Source organism: Pteropus vampyrus, unplaced genomic scaffold (genome assembly GCF_000151845.1).
Source record: "Pteropus vampyrus isolate Shadow unplaced genomic scaffold, Pvam_2.0 Scaffold301, whole genome shotgun sequence".
NCBI lineage: Eukaryota > Metazoa > Chordata > Mammalia > Chiroptera > Pteropodidae > Pteropus > Pteropus vampyrus.
This window is the reverse complement of record NW_011889082.1, coordinates 161,917-182,110: the sequence shown is the minus strand read 5'-3', so window position 1 is coordinate 182,110 and position 20,194 is coordinate 161,917. Positions and strand designations below refer to the sequence as shown.

Sequence of the window (20,194 nt, the reverse complement as noted above, 5' to 3'; positions counted from 1 at the left end):
TTTTTTTTTTTTTTTTTAAATTCGCTTACTTTGGGTTTCATTTGCTTATCTGTTTGTAGTGGAAGCTGAGGTCATTGATTTGTGATTTTTTTCCTAATATAGATATTTAAAGCTATAAATTTCCCTTTAAGTACTGTGATTTTTTTTCCTAATATAGATATTTAAAGCTATAAATTTCCCTTTAAGTAGCAACGTCCCACAAATTTTACTCTGCCATATATATACATTTTTAAATTTCCCATTTGATTTCTTTTTTGATCCATGAGTTATTTAGAAGCATATTCTTTAGCTTCAAAATATTTGAGAGTTTTCCAGAAATCTTCTGTTATCAGTTTCTAATTTAATTCTACTGGGGTCAAGGAACATATATTGTAGACATTTTATTTTTATATATGGTAAAACCCCAGCAAACATTGCTTTTATTCTAGTTTAAAAAGTTATCTTTTAAAGAAATTTCATCAAAACAAATTAAATTTAGATTAAATTTAATATAACTATTTTTTCTGACTCCTATCCCTATCCTTTGGGGACTATTTATATGTGTATTAGACCACTTGTAGTTGTCTCACAATTCACTGATGCTCTTTCAGTTTTATTTTGTTCTTTTTGTGTGTGTTTCATTATGAACAATTTTTATTGCTATGCTTTCATGACCAGTAAGCTTTTCATTTGCAATGTCTGTTCTGCCATTAATCCCATCCAGTGTATTTTTTATCTTAGTTTAGTTTTTATCTCTAGAGCTTGGTTTGGGTTTTCTACATTCCCTAACTTTTTGACCACGTGGAATACAGTTATAACTGTTCCAGTGCTCTTTCTTGCTAATTCTAACACCTGGCTGAATTCTGGATCATTTTTGATTGGATGATTTTCTCCTCATTGTGTCTTGTGTTTTTCTGCCTATCTGCAGGTGTGATAATCTTTGATTGAATGCCAGATATTGTGATTTTACTTTGTTGTGTGCTGGGTATTGTCGTGGTGCTATAAATCTTGAGCTTTGTTCTGGAGTGTAGTTATATTACTTGGAGACAGTTTGATATGTTCATGTCTTGTGTTATGCTTCGTTTTACAGGTTTGGAACAGTACTCAATCTACAGCTAATTATTCTCCACTACCAGTTACCACAGGAATTACCTTCTTGAGCATTCTAACCAATTCCCTGTAAATTATGAGTTTCCTCAGTTTTGCTGGTGAGACAGACATTGTTCTCAGGACTGTTGGAACACCGTGCACTATTCCCTTTATTAATCCTTTTGGTTTGTTTTCTCCCCTGTCTTGAGTAGTTTTATTGCACACATATGCTAATTGTTACTCTTGGATTCTTTCTCTGTGCAGCTCTTTCTTCTCTGGTACTCTTTCATATGAATTGTAAGCTGCCTTTTCTTTCTGGACTCTCAGCTTCACTTCCTCAATGTGGGGGGGTCTACCAAGCTCTACCTCAGTTTCTCTTCTCAGTGCTGTGACCTGGAAACTTTCTCAAGGGTGTAAGATGGAGTTTATCATAGAACTCACCTCTGTTGTTTCCATTTCTCAGGGGTCACTGGCCTTCATTGCTTGATGTCAGTGTTTTCAAAATTATTGTTTTATATATTTGGATGGGTTTTTTTTTTTTCAGGTGAGAGCATAAATTGGCTTCAACTTAATCCATCTTTGTTGGAAAAAAGTCTTTAAAATTAGTACTCTGGTGTAAAACAGTGAGATAGTATTACAAATAACAATTTTGATGAGTTTAATGTCAAATGATAATCATCTATTTTTGAGTGTGTGTGATTTACAGCTGTTTTTATTATTTTCCAATATTTTCATGATGTGAATGTACAAAGTCTGAAAGATTATACAAAAATGTTAGATCATTATCATAGTAATATGATTTGGGGGGATTTATGTATTTGAACACGTACAATAAAGAAATAAAGCTAAAAACAAAACACTATTTACGAACCAATGTAAAGAACTAAAAAAGTGCAAATCTGTTATTTCAGACTTTCAGCCTGAAGTCTGACATGACAGTATGTTAGGATAGAAGATACATCTCTAAATCAAGTCCTTAATTTGTAAATTATTATAGAAATCTTTGTGATGGATCATTTAGGTCATTGGAGCCAGATGCATAAATCTGTTCTGTTTGTTATAATTAAAATGGTATATCCTAAGGAAGAAATGCATTATGAGTTGGAATTGTGAAATATCTGGTGAATTCATGTGCAGTAGAAGTATTGGATAATAATAGAAGAAGATATTGGGATTGCTGCCTACTGGTGAAGCGTTAGTTGTATTTAACAGTTGATTTCCCTCATGACACAGTTGATTTAAGTTATTTCTGTTTACAGAAAATTACTATGTGTAGTATATATGTCATGCATCAATTCTAAAATAATTTTTTAAAATATGTTTAATTTGGGGTAGCAAAGGAAATCTTTTCAAGTGCCCTTTACAAAGCAAAATGCAGACAAGCAGTTAATAATAACATCACAACCACCACCAACACCTCCAGATTTCAAAATCTTTTTAAAATGTGGAATTAGCTAGAGTAGTTTGCATGGTTTTTAAAATCTCCATTACTAAGTTTACGGTTGAGAAAAATGATGTTAAACTTTAAGTCATACCTCTCTGACTGAATTTTTGTTGAATTATCAAAGTCCTTTTAGAATATTGTTTGTAGTTATTTTTCTTCTAAGTGGCATTACTAGAAACAAGTCTGTCTGTTCCATCCTCTATTTAAGTAGTGATTTCTTTCTATTTTCCTCTTTATAGCCTTTATACTTATGTATCTATGACTCTAATTCATGGATATACAAAAGAAAGGAACATGAAGGTTTGTCGTTTAAGTTCTCTATAGAGATTGTTGGGCCTCTGTGATTAAAGCCACATAATCTAACAGTATGCCTTGGAGAAAGGAAAAACAACTGAAGATATGGGATCATGACAGGAAAGATAACTCTTTGTTTTTTTCATTTACTTAGAAAAATTAGTTTAGTTTTGGTGTGTGTATGTGTTTGCCTGCACACATACTGGAAGAATGTATTGGAACTGTTACCTACAGATTAGGCAATAATTAAATGCTTATTTGCAGTATTTTGGAGTAGGAAGAGAAGGACCATCCTAACACTGCATAATAACAGACTTAATATAGCTATGTAAAAGTGCTACTTTTTAAAGACGATTGTTTGTTACCAAAACTTTAAAGATTGTTCTGTGGCAGGACTGTTTATGAAAATGTCAGTGATAAAAGTCATTGGGATCTGGAAGTATATAGCATTTAATATACATGCAAAGCCATAGATACTTAGTAAAGATAATTGATACAGAATACCAAAATAGTAAATCAAGCTATTATTGTAATTTCATCTAGTTTACTATGTATATAAAATTTCTGAGTGCTGGTGCAAAATGATGCTGTGTTTTCTTTGGCATTATAGTTTTCTAAGTACTTGTTAAAATTCTGAGTTTAATATTAGTATTCGATATTCTGTTGATGTTGAACTTTAGACCTTGAGTAACTAATCTTCTGGACAGCATTTGTATGTTATTTTTCTAAGTACTAGACCATGTTATTTTATTTTTCTATGCTATAAAAGGTAACAGTAGAATTTACAAATTTTAAACAGTCACTTATCTGTGTAGGGGTCATGATATCTGTGAAACTTGATATGGTTTGATTTGAATTAATTTTCCTTTTGATTCCATATTCTCCAGGTTAGAGGAATATAAAATTGCACATGAGAAATTAGAATGATAATCTTACTTGACAGAACCTTAGCCCTTTTCCTTTTGTATTCCTATATATCAAACTAGAGCTTCGGGATACATTATGAAATAGTAAAGTTTATAGCTTAAAAAAACAAACAAACCTGGCTTTGGTGAAGAAATTGACTGTTTTCTCTGGCATCTTTTTAAGTGAAAAACAGAAAATCAGTAGTGGGAAGAAATCTGAAACTTTAGTTTTCTTCAGTTTTGTTTTGTTTTTTTTTTTGGTTCTACTTTGGGCAAAAGCCTACCTGCTTCTAAAATGATAAGAATTCAGTATTGGTATGAAAGTAATTTGGGCAAAATATTTGTCACTCCACTCTGTTATGCCTGAAAATGTTTGATTAGAAACAGCTAAATAACTTTCTATATTTAGATATATGTAAAATGGTTGTTTGAGCTTCACAACCAGAGATATGTGCCATTATCATTTAATGGAACTATTTGTTTTAATACAATTTATATTTTTAAAACATTTTGTTAACTTAGAGAATTTTGGAAATTGAAGGTTTGCTGTTTTCCTTCTGTATCTCGGTATATTTTGTAGTAAGTCAGAGGCCAATTAATTGATTTTGAAATATATAACTATGTTATTCTGAGGTTATACTATACAAACTTTGAGTCAGGAATTTCATCATACTATTACTATTTGGTAACATAGTGGCTTTAAAAACTTGAAAAACTTATTTGCCATATTATTGCAGAATTCCAGAAGTTCTGTATATTTTGCAAAATAATCATCTATTGAATAATTAATTATTTTAAAATATTAATGCTTATAATATAATGTGAACTATTAATTTCAATGACATGTCTATGAAATATTTTCAAAATATAAAAACTTTTCAAGGGTAAACAAGGTGGGTTATATTAAAAGTCATTTTTTTATTTGTATAATTAGACTAGCTCTTCAAAAGAGGGTTGTTAAAAGTGAAGTGTTTTCAAAGTAAGAGTATGTAAAATTAAGATATAAGGTTATAGTCATAGCTTTACCTTTTAATTTATGGTAAATGAAATTTGTCTTTCAGACGGCAAATGGCTACATCTTGTTTTTTCACATTACATCTACAAGAGGGGACAAATACCTTTATGAACCAGTGTATCCCAAGTAAGTTTGTCTTTCGTTTTTTTAACATTTGGTTTGTGTACTTTAATTCACAAAAACATTACAGTTCTGTGTTGTCTGAAGTAGTTAAAAATGTTGTCTGAAGTGGTTAAAATAAGCTAAGCCAGCATTTTCAAAATACTGTTTCAGAAATTACCAGGTCTTTGAACTGTCATTAGTTGAATAAAGAATTTTGTAATTAAATAAGTCTGAGAATCTTGGATGAATGTACTATATTCCCTCTTAGACATTCAGAATTAATATACTGCAGATCTAGCATTTTCCAGTACTGATCACGGAGGAGCTAAGTGATCATGAAGGGAAGAGATAAAATGTCAGTAAGCTGAAAGGGCACTCTTTCTTGTGTATTTTTTTGTATGTAGATAGAAAAAAATATACTCTAAACAGTGGTTGGAATTTTAGGGAACATGGACTTTTGATCTTTAAACTATATTGTTCTATATATTTTTCACTGTTTTTTTCTTACTTTTTAAAAACCTTTTAAAATAAACATTTTATTGAAAGAACTTATGTTTTAAATCATAACATCTTTTTACAAAAAGATTAAGCCATTAAACCTGTATGAAAATATAAATGAATTTCACATTTCTAGATGGCGGAAGATGGTCAAAGTTTATTAGGTTGTAAGAAATTAAAGAGAAAATAGATTTCATTATGTGAAAATTTCAGTTTCTGAGAATTAACAGGAAAAAAATAACATTAAAGGGGCAAGGAACAAACTGGGGAGAAAATTTGCAGTAAATTGGACCAAGGCTTACTATTTTTATAAAGGAGTCGTCATATATATTGCTAAGAAACACAAAGATTTCAAAATAGAAATAGGTAAAAGTAAGCTCATAAAAGGAATTATAATAAATAGCAAGCACAAGGGAAACTTGTGTTAATTAGTAACTCAGACTAAACATTAGTAACTCAAAATGAAACATTACATACAATTTTAAAAAAACCCTACACATTTCAGTATATAAAAATATTTGTATTCTTTAAAATTATTGCTCAGTGCTAGTGCTAGAATAGTAAAATGTGTTCTTATATACTTCTGTTACTAGATATGCACAAAGGTGTGATAATAGAGAATTGATTAAGTCCCCTGTTGTTTGTTCTTCTCAAATAATATATTCATTAAATATAATGGTTCAGAAAATTGTATAAACTTGAGAACTGATCTTATAATGCTAAGAAACAAGTCACAACATTATATATATAATATGATCACAACTTTGTAAAAAATCATCTGAAGAAAAAAGCAAGAACTATATATATAGTTATTGCTCATGAATGCTAGAACTGTAGTGATTTTTCACCTTCTTTGAACTTTTGAATTTTCCAGAATTTTTGATATGTATATATTATATTTAATGTAAAAAAATCAAACCATGTATTTGAAAAATTAAAAACAAAAAACCTACAATTTAAAAAGTGGTATTATAAGAGTTATGTCTTTAAATAACACTTGTTAACATTCTTGAGAATACACTTTTGGGAAAGGCAATGTATGCCATGTAGAATGTAGCTCAGGTTCCTTTATCATTTTAAGGACCTATCTAGATTTTCTTGATAGTATGTAGTCACTTCTTTTTGTAATAAATATTGTGTTAATTGAGGTGTTCTGAGTTTTGGAAGTCTTTTGTAAAGTACAGAAATTCTCTTGATGGTGGAATTTAATTTGATTATTTTTCAATAAAAATCTTTAATACAAAAAACTTTTGGCATATAAATTGTACAATTGTACTATTAAAATGGTATGGACATTGTGTAGGAAGTTGATATATTTAGAAATTTAAAATTCAGTTTTGTGGGTGATGTAAAGCTTATTGTTTTTCATTCTAAGTGATAATTTCGTGAGCCTTTTGGAGAACTGTTGTCAGTGTCTAAAATATCATTTACTTGTGCATTTTGAACTACTGCCTCTAAACCCATTGTATTACTCAATTTAGACATGCTCCTGTAAATAAAAAGCAATAATCAGAATCATCCGAACTTAACTGGATTAATTTATACTACTGTAGGTGGACTTGGTAGGGCAATAACATCTTTCAACAGTGAAAAATATTGTTTTCTGTATTTCAGCTGAACTAACATGATTTACATGTTTGCAGTGTTTTGGAATAGTATTTTGAGAATCACTTTTTGTGTTCCAGAAAGTTTTAAAAGGAATTTCTTGCCTTCTGATTCTGAGATTCCAGGGGGGGTCACTTAACTAAATAGTAATAGTCCTGACAGTGCATGAACTTCACTGTGTTTCTGTATGTAAGGCTAGAGAACTAATAAAGACCACTGTTTTTATTTTTAATTTGAGTGTTCTTTCATGTATTATATTGGAGATTTTGGGTTTAAATACTTGAGCTCAGTGAAATGTATATAACCTTAGAGCAGCATGAAGCGATAGGCTTTGCATCAGGTAGACCTGGAATTGAATGTCAGCTTTGCCTCTTTTCAGCTTTATAACTTCTTTTAAGTTATTTAATACCTCCAAAACCTTTTTCCTCATCTATAGAACGAGATTAAACATAGTAATTATTTCATAGGCTTAAATGAGATCATGCATATTAAATGTTTAGGTAAATGCCTAGCCCATGGGAAAATTAATAAAGGAAAACTGCTATTATCAATATATTTTTTCCTTCACCAAATTTTCACTTTGTTTCTAAAATTTAAGTGATTTTATATTTTATATAAATTATGTATTATATATGAAGTGATTTGTAATTTTTTAAATATTTGACTTGATGATAATGTGCTTTTCCCCCCCAGAGTTTAACTTCTAATAACTGCTACATAAAAAATCTTTGAAAAAAATTTCTTATATGGAAATAGTTTTGCAGAACAGATTAGAGTCAGCCTGTTGTATATTTGTCTACTGGACTACTTTAAAAAAATTTTTTTTTTAATTAAGTTTATTCGGGTAACATTGGTTAATATAATTATATAATTTTCAGATGTGCATTATCATTTGACATCTGTGTATTCTATTGTGTGTTTACCACCCAAAGTCCAGTTTCCTTCAGCTACCATATATTTGATCCCCTTTGCCCACTTTACCCTCCTCCTAAACCCTATATTTGACCCTCTTTACCCTGTCTACCTCCCTCCTCCTCCCTCACCCCACTAGTAACCACTAGTCTATAGTCTATATCCATGAGTATCTGTTTGTTTGTCCTGCTCATTTGTTGCTTTTAGGTTTATATCCGACATATAAGTGATATCATGTTGTTTTCAACTTTTTCTGTCTGGCTTATTTTGCTTAGCATGATTATCTCAAGGTCCATCCATATTGTTGCAAATGGCAGTATTTCATCTCTTCTTATGGCTGCGTAATATTCCATTATATATATGTACCACAGCTTCTTTAGCCAATCATCTATCGTAGGACACTTCAGTTGCTTCCATGTCCTGGCCACTGTGAATAATGCTGCTTTGAACATTGGTGTGCAAATATCTTTTTGGATATGGGTTTTCAAATCTTGGGTGTAAATACCCAGTACAGGGATTTCTGGATCATATGGTAGATCAATTCTTAGTTTTTTGAGGAACTTCCATACTTTTTTCCATAGTGGCTGTACCAATGCGCAGTTCTACCAACAGTGTATGAAGGTTCCTTTTTCTCTGCATCCTGTCCACATTTGTTATTACTTGTCCTATTGAGTGTAGCTATTCTAACAGGTGTGAGATGGCATCTCATTGTGGTTTTGATTTGCATTTCCCTAATAGCTAGCGATGTTGAGCATCTTTTCATATATTCGTAGGCCATTTGTATGTCCTCTAGGGAGAAGTGTCTGTTCAGGTCCATTTCCCATTTTTTGATTTGATCATTTGTTTATTTGTTTTTATTGTGTTGTTTCAGTTCCTTCTATATTTTGGATATTAGGCCCTTATCGGGGGCGTTGATTGCAAATATATTTTCCATTCGGATTGTTTTCTCTTTGCCTTGTTGACGATTTCTTTTGCTGAGCAGAAGCTTTTTAATTTAATGTAGTCTCATTCATTTATTTCAGCTTTTAGTTGCCTTGCCTTTGAGGTCAAATTCATAAAATCCTCTTTAAGTCCATAAGTTTAGTTCCTATGTTTTCTTCTATGCATTTTATTGTTTCAGGTCTTATATTTAGGTCCTTAATCCATTTTGAGTAAATTTTGGTGTTTGGTGATAGACAACAGTCTAGTTTCATTCTTTGGCAGGTGGCTTTCCACTTTTCCCATTGCCATTTATTGAAGAGGCTTTCCTTTCTCCACTATATGTTTTTGGCTTCTTTGTTGAAAATTATTTGCCCGTATAAATATGGGTTTACTTCTAGATGTTCAATTCTGTTCCACTGGTCTGTGTGTCTCTTTTTCTGCCAATACCATGCCGTTTTGATTACTATCGCTTTGTAGTATAATTTGAAGTGATGCCTCCAGCCTTGTTCTTTTATCTCAGGATGGCTTTGGCAATTTGGGGTCTTTTGTGCTTCCATGCAAATCTGATGATCTTTTGTTCTATTTCTTTAAAAAATGCTGATGGGATTTTGATGGGGATTTGGGATTTTGATGGGGATTGCATTAAATCTGTATAATGCTTTAGGTAATATGGTCATTTTAAATATGTTGATTCTTTCAATCCAAGAACATGGAACATCTTTCCATTTCTTTGTATCTTCTTTGATTTCTTTTAATAGGGTCTTATGGTTTTCATTATATCGGTCCTTCATATGTTTCGTTAAATTTATTCCTATGTATTTTATTCTTTTTGTTGAAATTGCAAAAGGAATTATTTTTTCCACTTTTTCTGACGCTTCATTATTAGAGTATAGGAAAGCTATGGATTTTTGAATGTTGATTTTGTATCCAGAGACTTTACTGTATTTATTGTTTCTAGCAGTGTTCTTGTGGAGTCTTTAGGGTTTTCTATATAGAGAATCATGTCATCCACAAATACTGACAGTTTCACTTCTTTGTTTCCTATTTGGGCGCCTTTTATATCTTTCTCTTGTTCTCTTGTCTGAATGCACTTGCTAGGACCTCCAATGTTATGTTGAATAGGAGTGGCGATAGTGGACAGCCTTGCCTTGTTCCTGATCTTAGAGGGAAGGTTTTTAGTTTTTCACCATTAAATATAATATTGGCTGAGGGTTTGTCATAGATGGCCTTTATTATGTTAAGGTACTTTCCTTCTATACCAATTTTGTGAAGTGTTTTGATATAAATGGATGCTGTATCTTGTTGAAGGCTTTTTTGGCATCTATTGCTGTGATCATATGATTCTTATTTTTTGTTTATGTGGTATATCACATTAATCAATTTGCATACGTTGAACTATCCCCGTGCCCCTGGGATGAAGCCCACTTGATCATGGTGTATAATCTTTTTAATATGTTGTTGTATTTGGTTCGCTAGTATCTTATTTAGGATTTTTGCATCTGTGTTCATGAGAGATACTGGTCTGTAGTTTTCTTTTTTTGTGTTACCTTTGCCAGGTTTTGGTATCAATATTGGATTCATAAAATGCGTTGGGAAGTATTGCCTCCTCTTCGGTTTTTTGGAAGAGTTTGAGTAGAATAGGTATTAAATCTTCTTTGAATGTTTGGCGGAATTCACTGGTGAAGCCATCTGGTTCTGGACTTTTACTTTTTGGGAGGTTTTTGATGATTATTTCAATTTCCATACTGTTAATCATTCTATTTAGATTTTCCAGTTCTTGATTCAGTCTAAGAAGGTTGTGTTTTTCTAAGTGCTGGTCCATTTCTTCTTAGTTATTAAATTTGGTGTTACATACTTTTTCATAGTATTCTTGTATGATCCTTTGTATTTCTGCGATGTCAGTTGTAATTTCTCCTATTTCATCCTGATTTTGTTTATTTGTATCCTTTCTCTTTTTTCTTTAGTGAGTCTAGCCAGGGGTTTATCAGTTTTTTTAACCTTCTCAAAGAACCAGCTCTTTGTTGCATTTCTTTTTTCTTTTTCTTTTCTTTTTTTGTTTTCAATTTCTTTTATTTCTGCTCTAATTTTGATGATTTCTTTTCTTCTGACTTTAGGCTTCATTTGTTCTTCCTTTTTTAGTTTTTTAAGATGAAGCGTTAGGTTGCTTATTTAGGCTCGTTCTTGTTTTTGGAGATAGGCCTGTAATGATATGAACTTTCCTCTTATGACCACTTTTGCTATTGGACTACTTTTTAATTGGGTTACTTAGTCCAGTAAGTTTCTTAGTTTTTCTATATAATTGGAATAAAAATATTTTTTCTTCAATTGTTTGGAGGATTATATGGGTTCAAGTTTTTAAAACCTGGAAAATAGTGGCTCATATATGGATTCGAGGAGAGTTTTTAAAGTTTTGACATTGCATCATCATTGTCATGTGTCATTGTAAGCATTTATGCAGTTCAAGATGCTATTCTAAGCACTTTTTCAAACTCAGTTAATCCTTGTAGCAACCCTGTGAGGAAGTTAGGTACAATTATTATACAAACTTCAGCATAGAGAGGGAAGTAACTCATTCATAGTCACACACTAGTAAGTGGCATAGCCAGGATTCAAACATAAGTGTTGTATCTTCAAAGTTTGTGCTCTTAATCACCAATTCTGTATTGCCTCAGCCCTGTTTATGCCCATCTAGCCATCTACTACTTTAGGATTTATTTGGGGAATAAGGAGTCAGAAAAAGGAGAAATGATCTGGAGTGGTTTATAATAGTCCTAAAGAATAGAGGCATCGGAATTGAGGCCAGTAGTTAGTAGCCCTCTTCTCAATTATAGAACCTATTGTCTCTTATTCCTCTATTCTAAATCTTATGAGTTCATCACATGAATTTTTCTAGAGTATCTTAACTTCCCTGTATTATGTGACAGCTTCTTAAGCTCAGACTGCATATCGTTTTCCATTGCACTCTATCTGAGAACAGGTCAGATGCCCCCATAATATTCCGTAGTTTCCACGTAATGTTTCCAGCATCCTTCCTGTTGATGTTGGAGTCAGCCCTTAACACCGATGGCAGTCTTATTAAATGCCTTTTTATGACTCAAAGGTCATTTATTATTTGACTAATAAATGTATTACTTTTATCTTTTGTGTCTTTATAAATTCCATTCTATGTTAAACTATCCCTTTATATTAGTTGTACAGACCAGTGGACAGACTTCTCCACTGAAGGTCATCTTGGCTTTTTCTTTTATGTCTTGGAAATTGCAGTGAAATTAATGGAGGAAGCTGTCAAGGATAAATCAGAAATAATTTGTGTTTAGCTTTAGAATGTATTCATGTGTTTATGTTTAAATATGAGTTTAGTAGATCTTGGAACTGCAAATCTTTTCATCATAATGAAAATAATTTCAATAAATATGTCATAATGTATACGTCGTTGAAAGCCAAGATTTTTCCCCTTCATTCTTTTTTTCTTGACACTCCTACTCTTAAACTCTTTTTTGTCAGAGACGTTCAGTAGATGAGACCTGTCAAAATTCTAAAAAGAAAAATTATTGTACTAAAAATTCAGTACATTTAATTATCAAATATTAAAGATATAGATATCTCCACTGAAAAAACTCACCTCAAAACAGCTATCAAAACTCAAAACTCCCATTCCTCGTGCCCCCCATTTCCAACACATTTCATTAGATTGTGAGACTTTACTAGACTGACTGTTAATGAATTAGTGCTAGGTGGGAGGCAAGGAAAGAGTAATTGAGGTTTGTGGTTTCTAACCTCAGCACAACTTACCCTTTCAGAAATCCAGACACATTTACTAAATTGCTTAGAGGAGAAAAGAGATCTGAATTAGTTACAGATGTGAAAGTTTCCCCCAACGTTTTTCTTTTTTCTTTTTTTTTTTTTTTCTTTTTCTTTCTTTGTTTTTTTTTTTTTTTTTTTTTTTTTTTGCTATTAAGTTTCAAGTGTCAGTTTTCTGGAGAATAAACTTTAACTGCTTTTCTTTTTCCCTTAAGGATTTAGAAAGTTATTTCTAAACATATACCTTATTCTAAGTTAAGTTTATGAACTTAACAAAGTATGTTAGTTGTCCTAACATTTTTGATTTCCTTGATCTTCTCAAAACATCACATGTATACTTTGATTTTAATATGTATACTATAAATGTACATGTGTAACCTTTAGCTATTGAACTTTGTATATTTTGTGTATCCATTAGCTTACATCATAATTGTATGAGCACTTAGTAATAAAATTGTTAGGGATATTATTGTATAAATTCTGGGCAGTGACTACTCCCCTGTTGACCACACTTCTAAGACTTGCACCTGAATCCAAAGAATGATACAAGTGTTAAAAGACCTGCCCAATTCAGAGAGCCCTACATACTGTTCTTAACAGACTGAAGTCTGTCTAGATGTATGATAATATAAACAGAAGCTTTTTAAAATATATGTATATAAAAGCCTGGTGATAGAGGTACTTACTACCTCTTTTAGAAAATCTTCTGAAAAATAATTTTCGTCTATCCATCTGTCCATTTAAGTATTGAATTTTCTCAAGCTCCAGGACTGTTGTAGATACTGCAGATGCAGCAGTGGAAAAAAAGGTGGGGGCGGGGGGGGGCGGGACTCTAGAGCTTGCGTTCTTCAAGTAGACAGTAATAAATAAGTAAAAATACATTACAAATTAAGAGATACAATCTATGGAGAAAAATAAAGCAAGGAATGAGAATAGAGAGTGAGGATACAACTTGAAATAGAGTGGTCAGGGTCTTCTCTGAGACGATGACATGTAAAAAGATCTCAGAGAAATAAGGAAATAAAACATAAACCCAGGGAAAGCATTCTGGATTGGTGAGATTTAGCAGGTAAGAAAGTTAAGAAGATATTATTGTAATAAATTTAGGTCCTATCTAATAACTTAAAACATCATAAGGGAGAAATTTTTTATTAAGTATAAAGATGAGAAATTACATTCTTATTTTTAAGTAACTTAATTCTGGGAACACCTATGGCTAATTCCCTTTTTCTGTAAATGATACCAGCATTTACTTGAGTTTATTTGCTCTTCCTGTTTAATAACTCCAATAGGCAGTCTTTATCAAGTACACTGTATTCTACCTTCTGTATAGTCTGTGTATTTTGCCTTGTATGTATCAGTCATGTCTTTTACTTCTTCCTCATTCCCAGCAGCAGTAGTTTGGTTTTGTCACTTTTCTCTTGGATTATTGTAATATCTTCTTAAACTATATTTTACAGTTTTCTCCTAAATGAATTTTCTAGCAAAATTTACGTGCCCTGTCCCTACCTAAAAATTTTCAGTGGCTTTCCTTAGCTTTCAGGATTAATCACGTTGCCTGTTTTGTTTGTTTGTTTGTTTGTTTGAGTTTTATTTTACTCATCTGAAAATTTGAGTTAATGCATTCGACTTCATAAAGATGTCATTAAGTTTAAATGTACACCTTCAATTATTATATAGTACTTAAAATAATGCTTATTGTTCCCCAGAGTTTTGTTCTGAGTTCTGTTCTACATTTTAACTATTCAGTGTAAGTGGATAAGGTCCAGATCTGTTTCCTTATTATAGTAACACTTACCTGAACTTCAGGCCCACCTTTCCAGGATAAATCCATTTAGATGTCCCTGTAGGCAGTTTCAAATTCATCATGTCTAAACCTAACTCACTTCCTCCCTACCAACCCAAGCATACTGTTGCTTTTCTAAAATTTATTGTAATTAGCATGATCTTTTATACAATTGTATGAAATTGAAAATCTTGGAATCTTTATTTCTTATCATATTTTTTCTGTAACCAGTTTGTATTGCTTGATTACAACTTTCCAGTGTCCCTAGAAGTTGCCTATCTCTATTCTCAAGGAGGCCTTCATGGTCTCTCCTTGCTTGTCGAAAAGCTTATTTACTAACTCATTCTCTTCCTCTGGTCTGTTTCTCCTACATACTCATATCCGTCCTTTGCATTGTTAACAGATTTATTTTTCAAAACAGACTTGATGACATGATTCTTGTCTCAAACTTTTTTTTAAGTCTGGGCTGGTTTTATTCTAAATCATTTCAAAACCTGGATTCTAAAGATACAAAAACACTAACATTACACATTAGTACTTTCTGGAACAATATTATTTCAGAAAGATCCCATCAATTAACTTTTTTACCCTTATTTTTTAAATTGTGAAAATATAACACAAACTTTTATCATTGTAACCATTTTTTGAGATGTACAGTTACACTTATTTTAAGTGGAATCATACAGTGTTTATCTTTTTGTGACTGGCTTATGTCACTTAGCATAATGACCTTAAGGTTCACCCATTTTGTAGCATATGTCAGAATTACCTTCTTTTAAGGCTGAATAATACTCCATTGTATGTATATGCCATATTTTGCTTACCCATTCATTAATCTTTTGATAAACACTTGGGTTGCTTCCACATTTTATCTGTTGTAAAAAATGCTGCTGTGAACCCAAGTATTAAGATGTCTCTTAGAGACCCTGATTTCAGTTTCTTTGTGTTTATACCCAAAGTGGAATCGCTGTATCATATGGTATAGCAATTTTTAGTTTTTCAAGGAACTGGTGTACTGTTTTCCACAGTGGCTATGCAATTTCACATTACCAAAAGTAGTGCACAAGGGCTCTAATTTCTCCATGTCTTTGCCAACACTTGTTTTCTGTGTTTTTGTTTATTAATTTTGTTTTTGTTTGTTTTTGTTTCTTTTGATAGTAGCCATCATGGGTGTGAGGTGGTATCTCATTTAGTTTTGATATGCAGTTCCCTAATGATCAGTGAAGTCCATGTATTCTCATGTGCTTATTGGCCATTGTACATTTCTGGAGAAATGTCTGTTGGCATCCTTTGCCATTTTGAATCAGGTTGTTTTGTTTCGTTGTAGAGTTTTAGGAGTTCTTTATATATTCAGGATATTAATTCTTTATCTCATAAACTTTGGTACCCACAAAATAAATTCCAAGAGCTCTGGCCTGGCATTTAGAACTTACTTTCACCTATCTCTAGGACATTGAACCTGCAATTTCTTGAATTCTCTTTTCTGAACACTGAAGTTGTCTTAAGTATCCAGTGAAGGCAAATTATGTTTAATCATTCAAAAGGCAACCTAGACAACAATAACTAGTACAACTTATTAACCCACTAACTCATTTTTTCTCATTTTATAGATATACAAAAGCATAGAAAGTAACTCAGAAAGCGGCTTTTCCAAAGTCATTGCCAATAAAAAGTAGAACCTGGATTGGAACCCAGATATCTCTGATTTCAAATGCCATTCTTTTCTCCACATCTCTAACCTGGTGTATATTTATTTGAGGTAGTAATATTGAGTCCAGTATCATAAGAAAGAAGGAAAAATGTAATTAAGCCAGTTTGAGAGTTTTATTTTGCTCTTTATAATCAAGATTTAATTTATACTTCCAGAGCCTCATTTTCTATGACTCCCTTCCAAAAATCTGATGTTATACACTGAAATTATTGATGAACTATATAAGTAGTAATATTTTCTATCAATTTTTTTTTAACAGTTTTTTTATTAGTTTCCCCCCCCCCAACAGTTTACTGCATTTTTGTGTTTGGAAAAAGGAATGGAAACTTGCCTATGAAATTTATCTCTAATTTTATAATGGAAGTCATTGAAAAGTCAGGATTTACTTAAATATACTTTAAAATTCTTATAATACTTTAGCTCTCATAAATGAGAATATTTATATAAAAAAAAATAGAGGTTTTTCAGTTTCAAGATTGGGTAATCAGGTTTCTATCCTTTCTCTTGAAAATGACCAACAGAACAAAAAGTTGAAATACTGTTTCCAAATTTAATGAAAGCTTGAGGTATCTCTAACCCTTGCACAAAAAAATTGGATGAGAAAAAATAAATGACTTGGGAAGACTTTCAAACCTCAGCGCCTAAGGTTACCTACATGGTACTGATGAACAGCAACGTGTTTGATCTGCAGAACCTTGGAAAGACTCAACATTAGATGCACTAAAACCACAATATAGGAGTGAGCCAGGGGCCATAAACAGGGGCATTGTTTGAAATAGCTCAATAAGGAATAGGATCTTGTTCCCACATCACAGGAGTCAGGAAAGATATTGTCCGATTAAACCAGAGGGATTCCAGACAGAGTAGGACAAGGATGAGATGTTAAACTAAAAATGGGGATTAAGTAAAAGTTGTAATTCTGAACAGTAGGACCTCAAGCCTTTTCCCCCTGCTTGGCTTCCAACTTCTGGATTCTAGATATCCTAGGCAGGTTTGAGGAGTCCTTCTTGGAGAAGATAAGCCACTCCAGAAAAATGACCCAAAAGGCTGTGATACTTGAAGACCTCAACAAAAATGCCAACTGGCCACTACCCTGAAGTCTACCAGTTGTCAAGCCCCAACTTCAACACTTAGAGCTTATAATTAGCTTGTTCTTATTAACCTGTTAAACATGAACAAACAGCCAAGGATTGTTTGCCACTTTAGGAAATTTAACTATGTAAAAGAGAGCGACAACAGAAAAAAAGGAAACTCAAAGGAAATAGATAATGCAGGGAACAAAAACACTCTGAGGAAATGATAATTAACAACCTCAGATATTGTCTAATTAAAACAACAACAACAAAAAGAGACCTTCACAGTTGCTGTAAGACAAAAGGGGAGGTGGGTGAGAAAGTTTCTGGAATGAAAAGTATGATAGCAAAATTAAAGGCATTGGAAAAAATAGTTGAAGAACTCTCCCAGGATGTAGAACAAAAGACAAAATACAAGAGAAAAGGGAAAATTAGAAATTAAGTTTCAATATCTAACCTAGTAGGGGTGCCAGAGAAAACTAAAACAGAGAACCTCATTGGGATGTTAAGAAACAAAATAAGTTTCCCAGACTTAAGCTAAACACATCAGTCACTAGATTGCCACCAAGCTTCTATATGAAAAATAATCTAAAAAGTAAGCAGAAAGCTTTATGAACATCAAAATAATTTTCACAAAGCCAAGAACCTTGAAAGCTATTGCTCTTGTTAGATTCTTTGCACCTAATTTTAATAATAGGTTTCCAGGATTATAGGTAATTGGGTAGGAAGAGATGATGTAGGCAGGCAAATTGCTGCCAAGACTAAGAGATAGCTGATAGTAAGAGAAGAGGCAGTTATTAAATTCTAGCACAAGCATTGAAAAAGATGTCTTAGGCCATGTTGAGATGAAGATTCAGAACAGCTTTTTTTGAGTGGTTGTGCATGACAGGTTAGTGATGTTGACATTGACCCAGCCACTCTAATTACAGCCAGTGTTTTCAAAGTTAGCCATTTTGCTATTTATTACTGAGTTTTATGTGAAACATCTCCTAATTGTATCCCTAAATCTGACTTTAATTCTGATACATATCCAAAGGATAGAAATGAAGGGTGAGGTATGGAGTAAGGTAAGATGAGGATTTGGATCACTTCAGACATGCCCTATATAGAATGGTATGTATCTTCCATAATTGCCAACTGTCAGTCAATTTAAACAAAATGTCTGTTGGTTCTCTTCAGAGTTTACTTATAAGTGTTCTTTTCCCAAGATACTTTGCTCTTCTCCCTTCACTCCTACTTCCCTAACACAAATTACCTTGTTCAAACACATTTATTTCTAATTGATAAATAGATGTCAGCTATAATCAATTTAGGTCTGTTTTTTATTTGAGAACCTAAAGGATGAACTTCTGATTTGTAAGTCTGATTAAGTTTCCTTTATTTAATTGAGTATATATATTAATCACAGAGTGAATGAGAATTCAATTTCTTTCTCTTTTACCCTGTATATTTGCTCTTTTTTTAGAGGAAGCCCACAAATGAAGGGGACACCCCATTTTAAGGAAGAACAGTGTGCTCCAGCATTAAATTTAGAGATGAAGAAAATACTGGATTTGCAGTCACCCATCATGAGGTACTGTACTTTGGTTAAATATAGCATTTTGTGATGACAATATGCGATGCAGTTAGTTAATCATACGACTAATTAGAAAATTGATTTCATTTCATTTCATTGAGGGTGATCTTTTGTAGCCTAGAAATGCTTGATTAACTCTTATAAAAAATGTGAAATTTTGCAGATAGTAGATGGTACATTATTATACTTAAATTATTGTAATAAAGCCCATAAATCGAGTATACCAACTGTAATTTTATTTTAGAAGTTTATTTTTTTTGGTAAGATCTAGAATTGTTTGAATGATATGACATAGTCTGTGTTACTTAAATCACATAGTTGAAATAAAAGAGAGAGTGCCTTTGTTTCTATAGCCTTTATAACTTTTGGAGAAGTATATGTTCGCTTGAAAGAAATTTGAGCTTTTAGATCTAAGTGTAAATAAAAGTTGTGTGATAAGAAGGCCAGGATACCAAAATACCAAAAATCATTTTACATCCATTGGTAGAAAAAGCAAATGATTGTACCTATAATTTGGCTTTATTTCCTTAATTGCTTCTCATTTGATATTTTAGTTGTCTCTGATTTATGGGTCTTGTCAAAAGTTTATTTTTTAACTTAAAGTTTTTACTACAATATTTATTTTTGTTTCTTTTATTTTTTTTAAACAGAGTTCTTTTTAACTGAATTCAGGGTTAAAGTTGAACTTCTTTTATTGAACCCAGTCTTATACAATCATGAAATTATAATGTATATTCCAACATTCTATGCATCAAAATGGCCAACAATTCTCTATTGCTCAGACTTGCTATAAGTAAATGACAAGAGAAATTAGTAAAATAAGTATTCTAATTCAAAATTTATTTTATTAGAAATCATTAAAACCTTCCCGCCAAAATGTCTGCAAATAAACTCTTATGAAGAAAACATTAATAAATGAAATGATAAAAGTTAAAAAAATTCTGCCTAGAAAAAAAATCCCCATAATAAGTAAGATCAAAAGACAACAGAAACTGTGAAAACAAACAGATATAGTGAATATCACAAAAGGACAATTCCATAATACAGAAAGAATTCCTATAATAAGAAAAAGACAATGGAACAAATGGACAAAGGATGTAAACAGTTTGTTTTTATTTTCTGTATTCCAATTGATGTATTACTTAATAAATTTCTATTAGGACATGAAATGATTTATACATGTGAACAGTTAGCATACTGTCTTGAGGAGAGGATAAAGAAATAACTTTCCATTGATGGTGGGAGTATAAACTGATACCATATGTATGGAAATTGATTAAGCAGTATTGATCAAACACAAATGTTCATGGCCTTTGTCTAGCATGTCTCCTTCTAGGAATTAATCCTGCAATATGATACATACTGGAATTGACATGCCTAACAGAGTTTTTCTTTGTGCCTTGTTTACAATAGAAGGTTGAAAACCACCTAAATGTCCATCAGTAGGGAGCTGGTGAATACATTTTCTTACATCTATACAGTG

At 32.0% G+C, this 20,194-nt stretch overlaps 1 protein-coding gene across 5 annotated transcripts in view; it reads left to right on the top strand.

Moving 5' to 3' along the window:
• RIC1 (RIC1 homolog, RAB6A GEF complex partner 1) overlaps positions 1–20,194 on the top strand; it is an 89,732-nt gene that overhangs the window by 29,052 nt on the left and 40,486 nt on the right. For all 5 annotated transcript variants that reach the window (XM_011376639.2, XM_023521274.1, XM_011376641.2 and 2 more), the window contains exons 3-4: positions 4,773–4,852; positions 18,601–18,708. In XM_011376639.2, coding sequence (XP_011374941.1) covers positions 4,773–4,852; positions 18,601–18,708 — 188 coding nt within the window. The remainder of the gene's footprint in view (positions 1–4,772; positions 4,853–18,600; positions 18,709–20,194) is intronic.